Source organism: Cryptomeria japonica, chromosome 5, assembly GCF_030272615.1.
Source record: "Cryptomeria japonica chromosome 5, Sugi_1.0, whole genome shotgun sequence".
NCBI lineage: Eukaryota > Viridiplantae > Streptophyta > Pinopsida > Cupressales > Cupressaceae > Cryptomeria > Cryptomeria japonica.
Window position 1 is genome coordinate 288546461 of NC_081409.1, and position 15025 is coordinate 288561485.

A 15025-nucleotide genomic window follows, 5' to 3' on the forward strand; every position below is an offset into this window, starting at 1 on the left:
ATGTGTGTTTTGCCTTAATTCCTAATAAGAATGAGAAACTGGAACCGGAAAGAGAACACCCGGAAGAGATAAAAGATTTGTTGACAGAATATGAAGACATCATTTTAGATAATGTACCTGATGGATTGCCACCTGTAAGAAGTATTAGTCATTGCATGGACTTGGTTCCCGAAGCTAGTTTGCCTAACAAAGTTGCACACCGGTTGACACCGGCAAAGAATGAAGAACTAAATAGATAAGTGCAGGAGCTGTTGAAGAAAGGTTTGATCAGGGAGAGTCTGAGCCCTTGTGCAGTACCAGCAATATTAGCACCTAAGAAGAATGGAGAATGGAGAATGTGTACTGATTCCAGAGCAATAAACAAGATCACAGTGAAATACCGGTTTCCTTTGCCTAGGATGGATGACATAATGGACTATTTGAGTGGAGCAAAATACTTTACAAAGATAGATTTCAAGAGTGGATATCATCAGATCAGCATCAAAGAAGGTGATGAGTGGAAGACAACATTTAAGACAAATGAAGGAATATATGAATTGTTGGTGATGCCTTTTGGATTGACTAATGCACTGAGTACTTTCACGAGGCTAATGAATGAGGTATTGAAGAAATTCTTGGGTAAGTTTGTTATTGTGTATTTGGATGACATTCTGATTTTCAATAAGACAAGAGAGGAGCATTTGTTGCAGTTAAGACAAGTTTTGCAGAGGTTCAGAGAAGAGAAGTTGTTGATAAATATTAAGAAGTGTACTTTCATGAAGGATGAGTTAGTCTATTTGGGATTTGTGATATATGAGGATGGTTTGAAGATGGACTTTGAGAAAGTGAAAGCAATTGTTGAATGGCCTACACCAAAAAGCATTGGAGAGGTAAGATCATTTCATGGATTGGCTAGTTTTTACCGGAAGTTTATCAAAAATTTCAGTTCAATTTGTAACCCTATGACTGAGACCATGAGAGGAGATCGGAAGGAATTCAAGTGGACCACCAGAGCAAACAAAAGTTTTCAACTATTGAAGTAGAAAGTGACTGAACAGCCTGTGTTGGCTTTACCAGAATTCAATAAAGTATTTCAAGTGGATTGTGATGCAAGTGGAACAGCAATAGGAGTAGTCTTGAGTCAGGAAGGGAGAGCAGTAGCTTATTTCAGTGAGAAATTGAATGATGCCCAGAGGAGATATTCAGTGTATGATCAGGAGTTTTATGCCATAGTTCAAGCCTTGAAAAAGTGGAGACGTTACTTGTTGCCTAAGGAGTTTGTGTTGTATACAGATCATCAAGCTTTGCAATATTTGAATAGTCAGAGTAAGTTGAATCAGAGACATATGAGATGGGTAGAATTCTTGCAAAGTTACACCTTTGTGTTAAAGGATAGAAGTGGGAAATCTAACAAAGTTGTTGATGCATTGAGCGGGAGAAGGAATTTGCTGACAGAGATGAGAGTGACAGTATTAGGATTTGAAGATTTGAAGACCTTGTATGATGATGACCCGACTTTTGCAAAACCTTGGAAAGCATGTAGAGAACCGGTTATGGTAATGTTGTGACGTATTCACACATCGCCCCATTGCAAATGGGGACCCCTACTTTTTTTTTGCTTTCTAGGGTTTGTTTCTAGGTTTTTAGGGTTTTGTTTGTTAGCCTTTGCATTTTGAGTGTCGCCAAGGGGATCACTAGGATGGCAGGCTCTGCTTGAGCCAGGGGAGTCAGCAGGTGCTCCAGGTTAGGGTCATCTTTGAAAGTCTTCCTTAGGCCTAGTTTTGCTCTTGTTCCTAATAGTGTCTTGTTTGAGTTTCAGGAGGTCAATGAAGCTTGGTGAGTGAACATCATCTTTGAAGATCTGAGTTAGGTCAAATTGGTGAGTGATGAAGTCTGGAATGTCATCCTGATCTTCAAATGTCCTGAAATTTGGCTGTCTGGAATGTCAACCTAATCCTGAAATTTGACTGTCTGGAAAATTGAAGAATCCTCCAAAAACTAGATTTTGCATCATAACTCCTAGAGGTCCAAAACCACTATCAAGCATCCTGACAGTATATATGGAATATAACTTAAAGTATAAGAAAGAAGAAAGATATAAGGAAATGTCACTTATACTTAAATGTTATATTCCATACATGAATCCTGACGAAGAGACCAAAATGTCAAATTTCGCTCCTGACCCTTCCAAAGGGTCCAGAGTGAAATTCTCTATAAGACATTCTACTTTGACCCAAACTTAGAACTAACTCATTCCCATGCATTATTTAGGGCAAAGCACTTGTTTGGATGAAGAAATATGAGAAATGAAGTCAAGATTTGAGCCTAAATATGAATTTCGCTCCTGACCCTTCCAAAGGGTCTAGAGCGAAATTCTTCAATGACCTTATTTTCTCACTTAGACCTTGAAATAAATGCCACTTTGAGAGCAATTTCACTTGATGATGGTAGGAGGAGGCCTAAGAAGTCATATTCAAGCCAAGAAAGGGAGGAAAAGGTGAGAAATGAGCCCAAGTAGGAATTTCGCTCCTGACCCTTCCAAAGGGTCCAGAGCGAAATTCACAACCTTCATTATCTTCCTTGATATGGCCAAGTTTTGGACTTCTAAGGCATGGTTGGAGTGACCTTGAGGTGTTCTAGCCTTTGAAAGGAGGTTTGATGCGATGAAATGGTGAAAATCAACCTAGAATGGAAATTTCGCTCCTGACCCTTCCAAAGGGTCCAGAGCGAAATTCCCTATAGGTCCTATCCTTTGCCTAGGTCCAGAGCGAAATTCTTGGAAACTCGTATTTTCTTCTTGGAGATGGTCAAATTCTTGAGTTTTGTGGCATGGTTGGAAAGACTTTGATGTGTTGTTCTTGCCTTTGAAAATTGGGTTGAGGCGACGGAGTAGTCAGAATCAACCCAAAGTAGGAATTTCGCTCCTGACCCTTCCAAAGGGTCCAGAGCGAAAATCCTTATAACTCTCATTTGCTTCCTTGTTTTGGCTAGGCGTTGGAGTCCAAGGCATGTTGGAGGGTAGATTGGTATGTTCGTGCCTTGAGAGGTAGTTGGACGCATTGAAAGATGAAGATTTTGCCTAGAACAAGAATTTCGCTCCTGACCCTTCCAAAGGGTCCAGAGCGAAATTCTTGATAAACCTCTTTTGCTTCCATGTTTAGGCCCCAAACCCTGCTCCTTGGGCGAAGAGTGGTGTAGTTTTACCTTGCAAAGAAGATTGGAGTAGAAAAGATGAAGAGTCAAGCCTAGAGTTGAAATTTCGCTCCTGACCCTTCCAAAGGGTCCAGAGCGAAATTTCACAAAACCACTCTTTTCCCTCAATTTTGTGCCAAGTCAAGTGTGGACTAAGATGAATTAGGATTGGAGAGGTCTTTGGGCATAACTTTGGGTCACTAAAAATCAACAAATGTGAAGGAATTAAGCAAAAACAAGGATTTTGCTCCTGATCCTTCCAAAGGGTCCAGAGCAAAAATCCTAAAACCTATTCCATCCTCCAAAGTTTGTGTCAAGACAAGCCTAGGCCAAGGTGAGAGAAGTTGGGAGGTACCCCTAGGATTGTCCTGGAATGGGTTTTGGCCATCAAAGATGAAGAATTTAGGCTAGGACAAGGATTTCGTTCCTGACCCTTCCAAAGGGTCCAGGGAGAAATCCTAAATAGGTCCTGTCCCTAGCCATGGTTTTTTAGCAAAATTCTCCTTTTTAGCCATTTTGAGGTCAAGCAAGTGTTGTTATGTTGAGAGATAGATCCAAAGGTGAGAATCAAGTAAGAACAAAGTGAGAGGAATGGACTTGAATGAGGGAAAACAAGCAAGAAATGAATTTCGCTCCTGACCCTTCTAGAGGGTCCAGGGCAAAATTCTTCAAACCACCTATTTTTCCCTTGATTGATGCCAAAACTTTGATCCCGATGGCATGATTGGAAGAAAAGTGATGTATTCTCGCCTTGCAAGATAGATTGGAGTGAAGGAAATGAAATATCAAGTGAAAAACTTGAATTTCGCTCCTGACCCTTCCAAGGGGTCTAGAGCGAAATTCTCAAAATGTCATTTTTCCTTCAAGTTTGTGCTAGGCTAGGACAGTGATCAAGGTGAATTGGACTTAAAGATGGCCATAGGCATGTGTTTGAATAGGTTATGAGTCCAAGAGGTAGGGATTTTGAGCTAAAGAATGAATTTCCCTCCTGACCCTTCCAGAAGGTCCAAAGCGAAATTCTCAATTTTACCTAACTTGCTCATGATGAAGGTCAAGACATGGATTCCTAGGCTTTGGACAAGAGAAAGATAGCATATGCTTGTCTTGGAGGCATTTTGAACCAATAAAATGATGGAATTTGAGCTTAAACAAGAATTTTGCTCCTGACCCTTCCAGAGGGTCCAGGGCGAAAATTCCAAATAGGACCTGTCCCTGGCGAGGGTCCAGGGCGAAATTTTATGGGGCTTGTCCCTGGGAAGGATTTCAAGCGAACTTCATTTTTATAACTCTTATTGATGATTTAAGGTAGAAAATGCTATGTTAAATAAATTTATTATGTATCCTTAATCATCTTTTGGTTTATTTTGCAAATAGAAGAAGACCAGGCCAGGGCAAGGACAACCTCTTCCAGTCCATTGTCATCAAGGATGTTCCACAGGCAAAAGGGAAGACTCAAGGTGCTTTGAAGCATTGGGAGACTAGGAGTGTTCAAGGAGTTCAGGTTAGCCTCAAGACTTCATTCTTTCACATGATGACAAAGAAAGGGCTTTGCCAGCACTTCCAGGCGGAGGTGTGCTACCGGAGCAGAAAGACTTGACAATAATGAAGCCTGGTCAAGCAAAGGAAGTACATCATTCATCATATCAAAGACAGAGGAGGATTAACCAAGTCACAAGCATTAGGCAAGGTGGCATCCCAATCATCATTCCTCCGATCAGATTAGTCCACCTCAGCAGGACCAGATTCAAAGTACCTGACTCATCGGGGATGGCACAAACTTCGAGGCACCTACCCCTGCTTCCTATTGGTCCTCACTCTTGGAATGTAATTTTCTCATTGGCTAAGGAAGTTTGTTGTAACAAACCCTGATTAGGGTTTCTATCCTGTAATCCTAGCCATTGATTATAAATCACTCAAAGCCATCTGTTTGTAAAGGGTTCTCTATATAAAGCCTTGGCTCCTCATTTGTAAAGGTTAATAGTTAATAGGGGGTGAATAGTTAGAAATAGTGAATAGTCAGCTGATAGAATAGCAATTAGAGTAGATTAGGAGGACAAGGCAAGAAATTGTTGCCATTGATTATAAATAAACTCCATTTTCATTGAAGTTATGGTGAAGTGTGTTGTTTCTTTGCAATATGCATGGTCTCTTGTTGAATCTTCATTTTAGATGATAGATAATTAAATTGAATGAAAGAATTTATTGAATGCACTAACATGGAATCCACCTAGTCCAAACCACTAGCCTTTTGCTGACTGTAAGAGCACCTTGTGTGGTCAACTGGCATAGAACGAGCTTAATCCCGAGTCATAACACCTCTATTGTTCACGCATTATCTTGAATGGTGATCAATATCTGATGGTGTACGATTTGGACATATTTGAAACATCCCTTAGAAGATCGCACTGAGTTGGTGTTGAATTGTTCAACTTGATGGTGAGACCCAACCCAGTAGGACTCCACCTAGTCATTCATCCATCTTCTCGCATTCTAGGTCTTAGAGTAGACTTCCTAAACCTTGTATCTTTTGCCATTTCTTTATCTTCCAGTTAGTAAATAGGACTTGTGATTCCAACAACTTAGACGTTCAGGTCTTCGAAAGTAAGTCCCCTTGTGATTCCAGCAAAATCACATTGTACCGCAAAGGGCTTATCCACACGTAGAGAACCTACATATCAGAACCTTGGAGTTACTCCGACTGATTCTTCGGCAAGATCTTCAGCAGTCAGGAAACTTTGTTCAAGAGAGGATAAGGTACCTTTACGTATTTTATTCTGTGTTTGGTAGTGTACAAAAGACACATCAACAGGTAGATAGAAGCAAGTGGTTGGATTACTTCATTCAGGATGGGATGTTATTCAGAGGAGTTCAGTTGTGCATACCTAAGAGTTCTATGAGAGAGAATCTGATAAAGGAGAAACACAGTGCAGGACTAGCTGGACATTTTGGCATTGACAAAATAGTAGCATTGGTGAGTGAGCAATACTTTTAGCCCCAGATTCATAAGGTCGTTAAAAGATATGTGCAGAGTTGTAGAGTTTGTCAAGTTGCAAAAGGTAGTAGTCAGAATTTGGGATTGTATAAGCCTTTGACAATACCGATAAGACCTTGGGAGGATATAAGCATGGATTTTGTACTTGGATTACCTAAGACACCGAGAGGGAATGATTCTATATTTGTGGTAGTGGATAGATTCTCGAAGATGGCTCATTTCATACCTTGTAAGAAGACATCAAATGCATTGCATGTAGCAGACCAATTTTTCAAGGAAGTGGTAAGATTGCAAGGATTACCTAAGAGCATAGTTTCAGACAGAGATACTAAGTTTGTTGGCTATTTTTGGAGAACACTTTGGAAGAAGATGAAGACAGATTTGAAGTTCAATTCTACTTTTCATCCTCTACTTTACATCCACAAACTGATGGACAGATAGAAGTTGTTAACCAGAGTGGAGGAAAATTGTTGAGATGTTTAGTGGGAGATAAAATCGGAAGTTGGGATTTAATCCTTGCACAAGCAGAGTTTGCCTACAACAATTAAGTCAATAGAAGTATCGGAAGAACACCTTTTGAGATTGTTACCGGAGTGCATCCTAGAGGTATATCAGAATTGAGAGATATTAGCAGTGAAAACCGGAGGAGTTCAAAAGCAGAAGACTTTGCAAATCACATGGCAGCATTGCATATTCAGGTTAAGCAGCATTTAGAAGACATGAACAACAAGTATAAGGAGAAGGCGGATGACAAGAGGAGACATAAGGAGTTTGAAGTTGGCGATGAAGTGATGGTATATCTAAGAAAAGGCAGATTTCCAGTTGGAACTTATAACAAGTTGCAAATGAAGAAGTTTGGACCTAGCAGGATTTTGAGGAAGTTTAGTTCTGGAAATGCATATGAAGTAGAGTTACCGGATAGTCTAAGTATTTCACCAGTGTTTAGCATTGCAGATCTTCAAGAGTATCATGAACCAGAATTCAGTGAGGACAGTGTTGCAAACTTGGAGAAACAATTGCCCCGGAAGGAACAAAATCAAATTGAAGAGATTTTGGACAGTAGGATTGGGCGTAGTACCCGGAGCAGTCAATATAACGAATACCTTGTGAAGTCGAAGGACAGACCAGTTGAAGATTCATCTTGGATTTCTCAAGCAGAGGTAGACCGCCTTGGTTTTCCTCTGACCCCGACAAAGTGAGAGGCTCACTTTTTCAAGAACCCCGGATGTCTAATGCAGGAGCATCCCCGGTTCATAGCAATCTTGCATCAACCAAAAACATTTTCCTTTCTGTTTTGCAATCTGTTTGGAGTTTCAGTTTTCCTTTCCGTGTGTCCCGACTTTGGCTCACTAGATCCTATGGAGTTGGATTCTACTTGAAGACTTGATCATCTTTCTTGCTTCCAGACCGCATTGGATTTGGATCATTTTCCGGCAAGATATCACTACCGGTTTCCATGACAATTTCCTATTACCAGTTGACAGTCCTTTGTTACCGGTTGCCTGGACCTATTCTGGTGATCTACCGAAACCCCTTTTCGTGCTTGCGGAGCATTGGGCATTGATTCCGATGTTCCTTTGCGTGTGGCCGACCTTTTCCCGAGGTCTACATTTCATCCTTTGGATTTTTCAGAGGAACCTCTTGGCAGAGGCCAACCTTGTTATTTCACATGTTAGGTCTTGTTCTTCAGGTTTTGATCCCTTTTGGGCCGACTGGATCCTTTGGATCGACATATATAATTGTAATTGTGCATTAGAATGTAATCAATCAGAGAATCAAGTAGTTAGACTGTGCGTACAAGATAGATCATAAGATTCAAGGTCTCGATTGTGACCTATTCTACCAGGCCTGTGAGCCGGTATGTTGTAACCCGGTTGTCACCGGTTGGATGTAATCAAATTTCATGCAATAAAACAATCTGTTATGCATTGCCTCCGTCATATCTTTGTGATTCTATTGTGTTTACTCTTGCTAACCGGTCCGGATTGATCTCTTTAAGGTCCCTCCTCACCAGTGACTGCTTCATAATATATCATTGAATAATATGTCCTTAGCATATTATGCAATTATGGAGATTTTCCACTCGGTGGAGATTCCATCATGGAGCATAGATGGAGTCGTCATGATAGGGCATCAGCTACAACATTGGTTTTTCCTTTCATGTACTCGATGTCAAGTCACAGGCTTGTAACTTGCTCACCCATTTTTGTTGTTTGTAATTTAAATCATTTTGGTTTAGGAAGAATCTCAAGCTATTATAATCAGGTTTTTGCAATAAACCTTCCACAAACTAGGTTATTGTCTGAATTTTGTTAGGACATGCATGATTGCTAGCATTTCCTTATCATATATGGAATAGTTATTTTCGGTTTCTTTTAGTTTTCTACTTTCAAAAACTATAAGATGTTTGTTTTGCGTTAATAATGCTCCGACACCTTCTCCAGGTGTCACACTAACTCAAATGGTAATGAGAAGTTTGGAATGGCCAAATCTGGGCAAAAGCTCATTATTTCCTTAAGCTTTTCAAAAGCCTGTTGGGCCTTTGCACTCCATGAGAATGCACCTTTCTTGGTTAGGTCTATTAGTGGGGCAATTAACTTTGAGAAGCCTTTAACAAATCTTCTATAGTAGCTTGGAAAGTCCCAAAAATCCTCTTAGATGTGTTAAGGTCCTTGGTCTTGGCCAATCCCTTACGAATTTTAATCTTTTCGTCATCAATGCTGGCTCCTTGGACACAAATTTTGTGTCCTAGATATAAAATTTCCTCCAATCCAATTCACATTTGGACATTTTGGCAAATAATGATTGTTGTTTAAGTATCCCAAACACTTCATCTATGTGTCTTAGGTAGTCTTCTCAAGTTTTGCTATAAATCAGAATGTCCTCAAAAAATATCACGAGGAATTTTTTGAATTGTTTGCTAAATAGGTGATTCATGCAAGATTGGAAGATAGCAGGGGCATTGGTTAGTCTGAAAGGCAAGAGAAGGAGCTCAAAGTGTCCAAAATGACATCTAAAAGCCTTTTTTTTGGACATTCTCCTTCCTCACCCTAATTTAGTGGTAACATGAATGTAGGTCGATTTTTGCGAAGTGCATTGCCCTGTGAAGCTTATCAATTAGTTCATCTACCCTAGCAATGGGATAACAGTTCTTAATGGTCTTTTTATTAAGGGCCCCATAATCAATGCACATGAGCATGGTGTCGTCGTCTTTCTTTTTTACTAATGCTACACGAAAATCAAAGGAGCTAGAGATAGGCTAGATATGTGCCATTTCCAATAATTCCTTTATGGTTTTCTCAATTTCTTCTTTATATTTTCTTGGATGTTGATAGGGTGTGGTGATAACGGGTTTTTGCCCCTTCTTCAAGTTCAATAATATGTTCAAAATTCCTTTTTGGTGGAATTCCTGGAGGAATGTCACTAAAAACCTTTTTGTTGTTTTTCAAGATAGGTTGGATGTCTACATGTATAATTTTTCCTTTAGTTGAAGATTTGTCAAGTGTCATACATTGTGCAGCCCATTCTATTTGACCATGTCTGTAGGCTCTCTCCATTCTTTTGGATGATACTACCCATGGCATCCCATCAGATAAACCTTCTAAAATCACCTCTTGGCTATTGTATTGAAAACAAATTTCCATGTTTTGGAAGTCTTGGTCATATATCCCTAAGGAGTGCAGCCATTGGATGCCTATTACTACTTCGATATCACCCATGTTCACCACATAGAAGTCCTCCTTAATTTGATGTCTTTCGAAGGTGATGCTTAATTGTTGGATTCTTTGCATGCATGAGGAAGTGAACCCATCTGCCATGACCACCTTGAATCCTTCAAAGTCTTCAATTTCTAAATTCATCCTTGTCACCAATCCATTCGTCGATGAAGTTATGGGTGGTGCAGTTGTCACTAAGACCCCTAGTTTTTGTCCTTTCAAAACACTGTGGATTTTAAAAGGGTGATATTTCGGTACCCCTAAGAGTGTTGCCAAAGTACCCTCTTCTTCATTATCTTCTCTTCTTTTCCTTTGAAATTTGAATTCTTTTTCATTCATCTTTTCATTTGTTAAGGCTTCGATGTTGTGTGCTTTTCTTCTCCCTATGCACCTATGTCCTAGCTCCCATTTTTCCTTGCACTTAAAACATAATCTCATTCTTTGAAGGTTTGTCCTTTCTTCCCATGTGTATGATTGTGAAGGTAATGCCTTTGTTCCCAGTTTCTTTTGTAGGGGGGTTGGTTTTGTTCCTTCAAGGTATGTTCTTGGACTAGCTCCTTTCCTTTGTTGATGTGGTTTCCAACCTTAGGGCCTTTTGAATTGCATCCTTAAGAGATGTGGGGTCAAAAGCACTCACTAAACTACGAATTGACTTTGATAGCCCTTCAATAAATAGGTATGTTAGCCTTTTCTCCATAATCCTAGGTACCATGACCGAGACCTTTTGAAATTCGATTATAGTCTTCTACAGATCCTTCTTGTTTTAATTGTGTTAGTTCTTTGAAGTGCCTTTTAGGGTGTTTTTTGTCAAATCGGTTTATAATCTTTTGCGTAAATTCATATAAGTCGTTATGTTTTGGTGCCCTTGAATAATCAAACCATGGTGGCACCAATCATGTGTAACCCCTTCCAAATGTAGGATGGCAAATTTGATGGCATCTTCTTCAAACATGGGACTAAGAGATAGATATGTGTCCAATTTTTGAATCCATAAATGGGTGGTGACTTTTCCTGACCCATCAAAGTTAGGGAGAGTCATTTAACTTACTTTGTGATGTAAATCACTAAATCCTTATTACGTTGACCCCTTTCTCTTCTATGGTTACTTCTTGTTTCACAATATTCTCTAAATGGAATATTCCTCCTAATCTAAAGGTCAAGTCCTGAATAAGACTATGCATACTTGTCTAAGTTATTGTTTGGTTTATTGATTTCTTCTTCCTCGCTTGATGGTCCTTAAGAAAGATGGTCTAGTTACCCTAGGTGTTGACCCTAGTCTATTGTCATTTTCGGAATGGTTAGAAGTGGCATCCCTCCCATTATTTTGGTTGGGCCTGAGAGTGTTAATTGTGTTGTTCATATTTTGAAAGGTTTGTAGGAGTAACTGGGTTGGCTTCTCATTTTGCTCCATAAAAGCTCAAGTTGTTATTTCATTGTGTTCCATGAATGCCCTCAACTCATCTCCCAATTGTTCACCCATTTTATTACTTTGAATAGAGTTGTTACTTGCTGCAAGTCATCTTCTTTCCCTTTCCAATGCCCTTTGATCCCTTTGTCTTAGTTGCATAAACTATCTTTTGTCTCGTAGGCTAGTAGGAACAATGCTTTGATACCAACAGTAACGTCCCCTTTTGGGATATTCCTAATTTTTGCCCTAAAACCACAATTCCAATTAAAAATAAGAAATGTAACATATTTAAGAATATAAATTTACCAGTTGAAATACCCTTTAAGAGACTTCTTGGTCTAGGTCTTGCACACAATATTAGTCACTGGAAATTGACATTAAACCATAAGCCAAGATAACATCTATTTGACTAAGCATTAGAATGCATCATGATATCATATGAACATGATTCACATTAAAATCTAATTAAGACAATAGCCATTCCAAAGTATCTTCCTATAATAATCTCATTAGGAATTTGTTTGGAACGTTTGCAAACCACAAAATCTCAAGGTTGGTCACCCTTGTATTGCAAGAGCATGGAAGATGGGTCGCCCTTCCATCCCTCAATTCACCTTGGAGGCTGGTCATTATCCTTGATCAAGCCCAAGCACATTGAAGGTCGGTCTTCCATTCCACCTCCTAGCCGAGCATGGAAGGTTGGTTGTCCATTCCAACTTGAGGTGGCCCACTTGACAAGAGCATGAAGGACAATCTTCCTTCATCTCTTGTGAACCCGAAAAGCTGGCCATCCTTACTATTTGCAATCTGTTTCTCTAAATTCCAAATGGATTATTATATGAATCTACTATTATATATTTATAACAAAGAGAACATTTAGATTACTCACAAAGATCAATAATTTCTGTAAGTATCACTATGGCATGAATGTGCATATATATGCCTATAATTTACTTAATCTAATTACAGCTATTATAAATATTTATTTCTGATCTTAATTCGGTCCAAGTCCTCAATTCCTTTTCTGCTTGCTGTTTGATCATACGATGTCCCTTTCCAACGAATAGAACCACCTTATATAACCTCTATGAGAGAATGAAAAGTCACAACTTTTACAAGGCATACAACTTATGCTAAATGAAGCATCCCTCCTCTACTAATTGCTGCCCCTTCAAAACCAACAGATACTTCCTTAATAATGTTTGATAAGGCAGGTATCTTTTGGAGGATTTGCTAATCCTGACAATCGTCTCTTTGTGTTTCCTTCGCTGGCTTAATGATTATCAAATGCTGTGATTTGAATTTCTAAGGAGGGGGCATGACACAACCAATGTCGGATAATGTGTAAAAAATATCTAAGTAAACACAGCCCAGTATTAAAAGGATCCAAGCGGAGGACTACCTAAGAGATACACTAGTTAGAAAATATACCTCATTCATTCTAATAAACTCAACATAAACGTTGTGTATGCACACAATTATCTCAATATTATTGAGAATTTGGTACTCTTCTTCCTTTTCTTTCTCCTGCAAAGATCAGAAGACAACAGGGTTGAGAGGCAACATATTAAAATTATAAAATTTCATATCACCTTATCACAATGATCCCACAACCGACTCATTGTCCCTCCAAATGTCCCTAGAGTGATAGAATCCAAATCTGGAAATTCCCAAACCGTTTCACAAGAAGCAAAGATATAACAGTTTTATAGGGCCTTGGAATGCAGAGTCAAATTGTTGTGCAACCCTTATTAGAATGGAAGGGTTGTGAAGACATAAAGAGAAACAACCTCTACAAAATGTTTGTCATTGTCAAATATGTTCAACACCTTTGCAAGATATGAATGCCTATTCCTAGACTCCTATAATGGAAAGCTAGACATTCTGCACAATACCCCCAAAACAAGAAAAAAATTTTGAAATTGATATAAACCATAGAACCCATGTTTGCAAAAGAATTAAATGCCAAATGTTCAAAAGATATGTGAAATACATTGAACCCAAAAAAAAGGATAAAATAAGAGACAAAAACAGCATGTTCAATTCTTTTCAAGCAAACATCCCAAAGTATATAGAACTACCTTTGTGTAAAATTATCCGTTTAAGGTAAATTAATCTTAGAACGGAAGAGTGGGTCAAATAGTAAATCACTCTCTCCAAAAAATGACCAATTAATAAGTATGGCAGAAAGAAATGTAAAACATCACTTTTTTCCAATTTGGAAGGCTTTTGCTACAATGACAGAAACGTATATTCATAGCACATATTAAATCCTTGGCTTAAAGTTTCACCAAGCTCTCATAACTTGAAGTCTTTTCATTATATAGAAGATGCACTTAAAGGTGACTACACTAAAGCTGGCATTTAAGATCTTTGCTTACAAGAGTATCATCAATATTGTGAATTCATGTCTCAGAGAAGAAAGATTTAACTGAGTGGAAAAGTAAATCTATAGCAAGCAGTTACAACTTCACCATTTTAAATTTCCACCAATTTCTAAGTTGATGTGCCCATCTTTGATTGCATTGTATCATTTCATCCCCAAACAAAAATGACAAACACTGGGAAATCAACTACATGTAACTACAATTCAAATGCTCATTGTAAATATTTAGATTGAAAAATCCAATAAATAAGACATCTCATTTCATCTACTTTTTGAAATGAGACGAGGCCTCCAACAAAGACAGAATGGAATGCAATTTATCTTCTCATTCAGCACATAACCAAGCCAAGAGTGAGCAACGTTCAAGAAAGAGATATCCAGATATACATATAAAAAATGAAAACATGTGGACATAATCTAAAATATATAAAGAACACTATTCTCAAAAACAATAAAAATATGCAAAATTCTGACACAGACCATACCTGCATAAGTTTTTTATGGAGTGCCACATTTTGAGCCCGAATGCTTCTCTCTTCAATTCCAAACATAACTCTACATACAAACCAGCATCGTCTTCCAAACCTTAAAAATCGGTCCATACTTCCAAGTTATCTAGCAAATCATTTGTACATGAGCCTGTAGATCAGTTGATGAATGCACATCACTTGAAAAGAATTTTTTCCTTGTAAAGGTACTTAAACTTCACATATCATCTCAATCTATAAAATCAAGTTGCAATTAAGAACTATCCAGTAAAAGGAGGTGTCAAGGTGTGATTAAGGTAAATGAAGATCTGGAGCATTCTTGTTATAAAATATAAGAAACGTTCTATCACTTACAGTGTTACACTAAATATTACCAATGAGTTGAACAGTGATAAACTTACACATAAATGATCAACAAACTTATAAAAACAAGTGTAAAGGATACTCATTTAGAGTACATTTTTTAATCATATATTTTTAATTATAAATGTCTTGAGTTTGCAACATAGAAGTACATTCAAATTATTCAATTGATTTATCAATGATCATTGAAAATGACTACATTAATGGAAATAGTGCTCAGCCAACCACATAGAATTGATATCAAATTGAGGAAAAGATACAGACAAAGAGTCTGATGGCAATTTCAAGATTCTTGCCTGGATGGATAGATTCTACAGCTTCTCTCATCTCTTTGCCGATTCTAATTATGCAAATATGCACTTGAATTTCTTACAAGGACTATTGGATTTTACTCTTTTACCATCTAACAATAGTCACACGTTATAGTCTATCCATTTTGAAAGAGAAACCTAAACTGCTGTTCAATATTAATGACTCTCTCAGTAGGCTCTTGAGGATTGT

At 38.3% G+C, this 15025-nt stretch overlaps 1 protein-coding gene across 5 annotated transcripts in view; it reads right to left on the reverse strand.

Annotated features, from left to right (window-relative positions):
• The window catches only part of LOC131045820 (uncharacterized), a 147855-nt gene that overhangs the window by 52319 nt on the left and 80511 nt on the right, over nt 1-15025 (reverse strand). For 2 of the 5 annotated variants that reach the window (XM_057979480.2, XM_057979479.2), the window contains one exon: nt 14159-14288. In XM_057979480.2, the coding sequence (XP_057835463.2) occupies nt 14159-14275 (117 nt within the window). In that variant the 5' untranslated portion in view covers nt 14276-14288. Of the gene's footprint in view, nt 1-14158; nt 14396-15025 lie in introns of all 5 variants that reach the window. The other 3 variants (XM_057979476.2, XM_057979477.2, XM_057979478.2) reach the window with 2 other exon arrangements.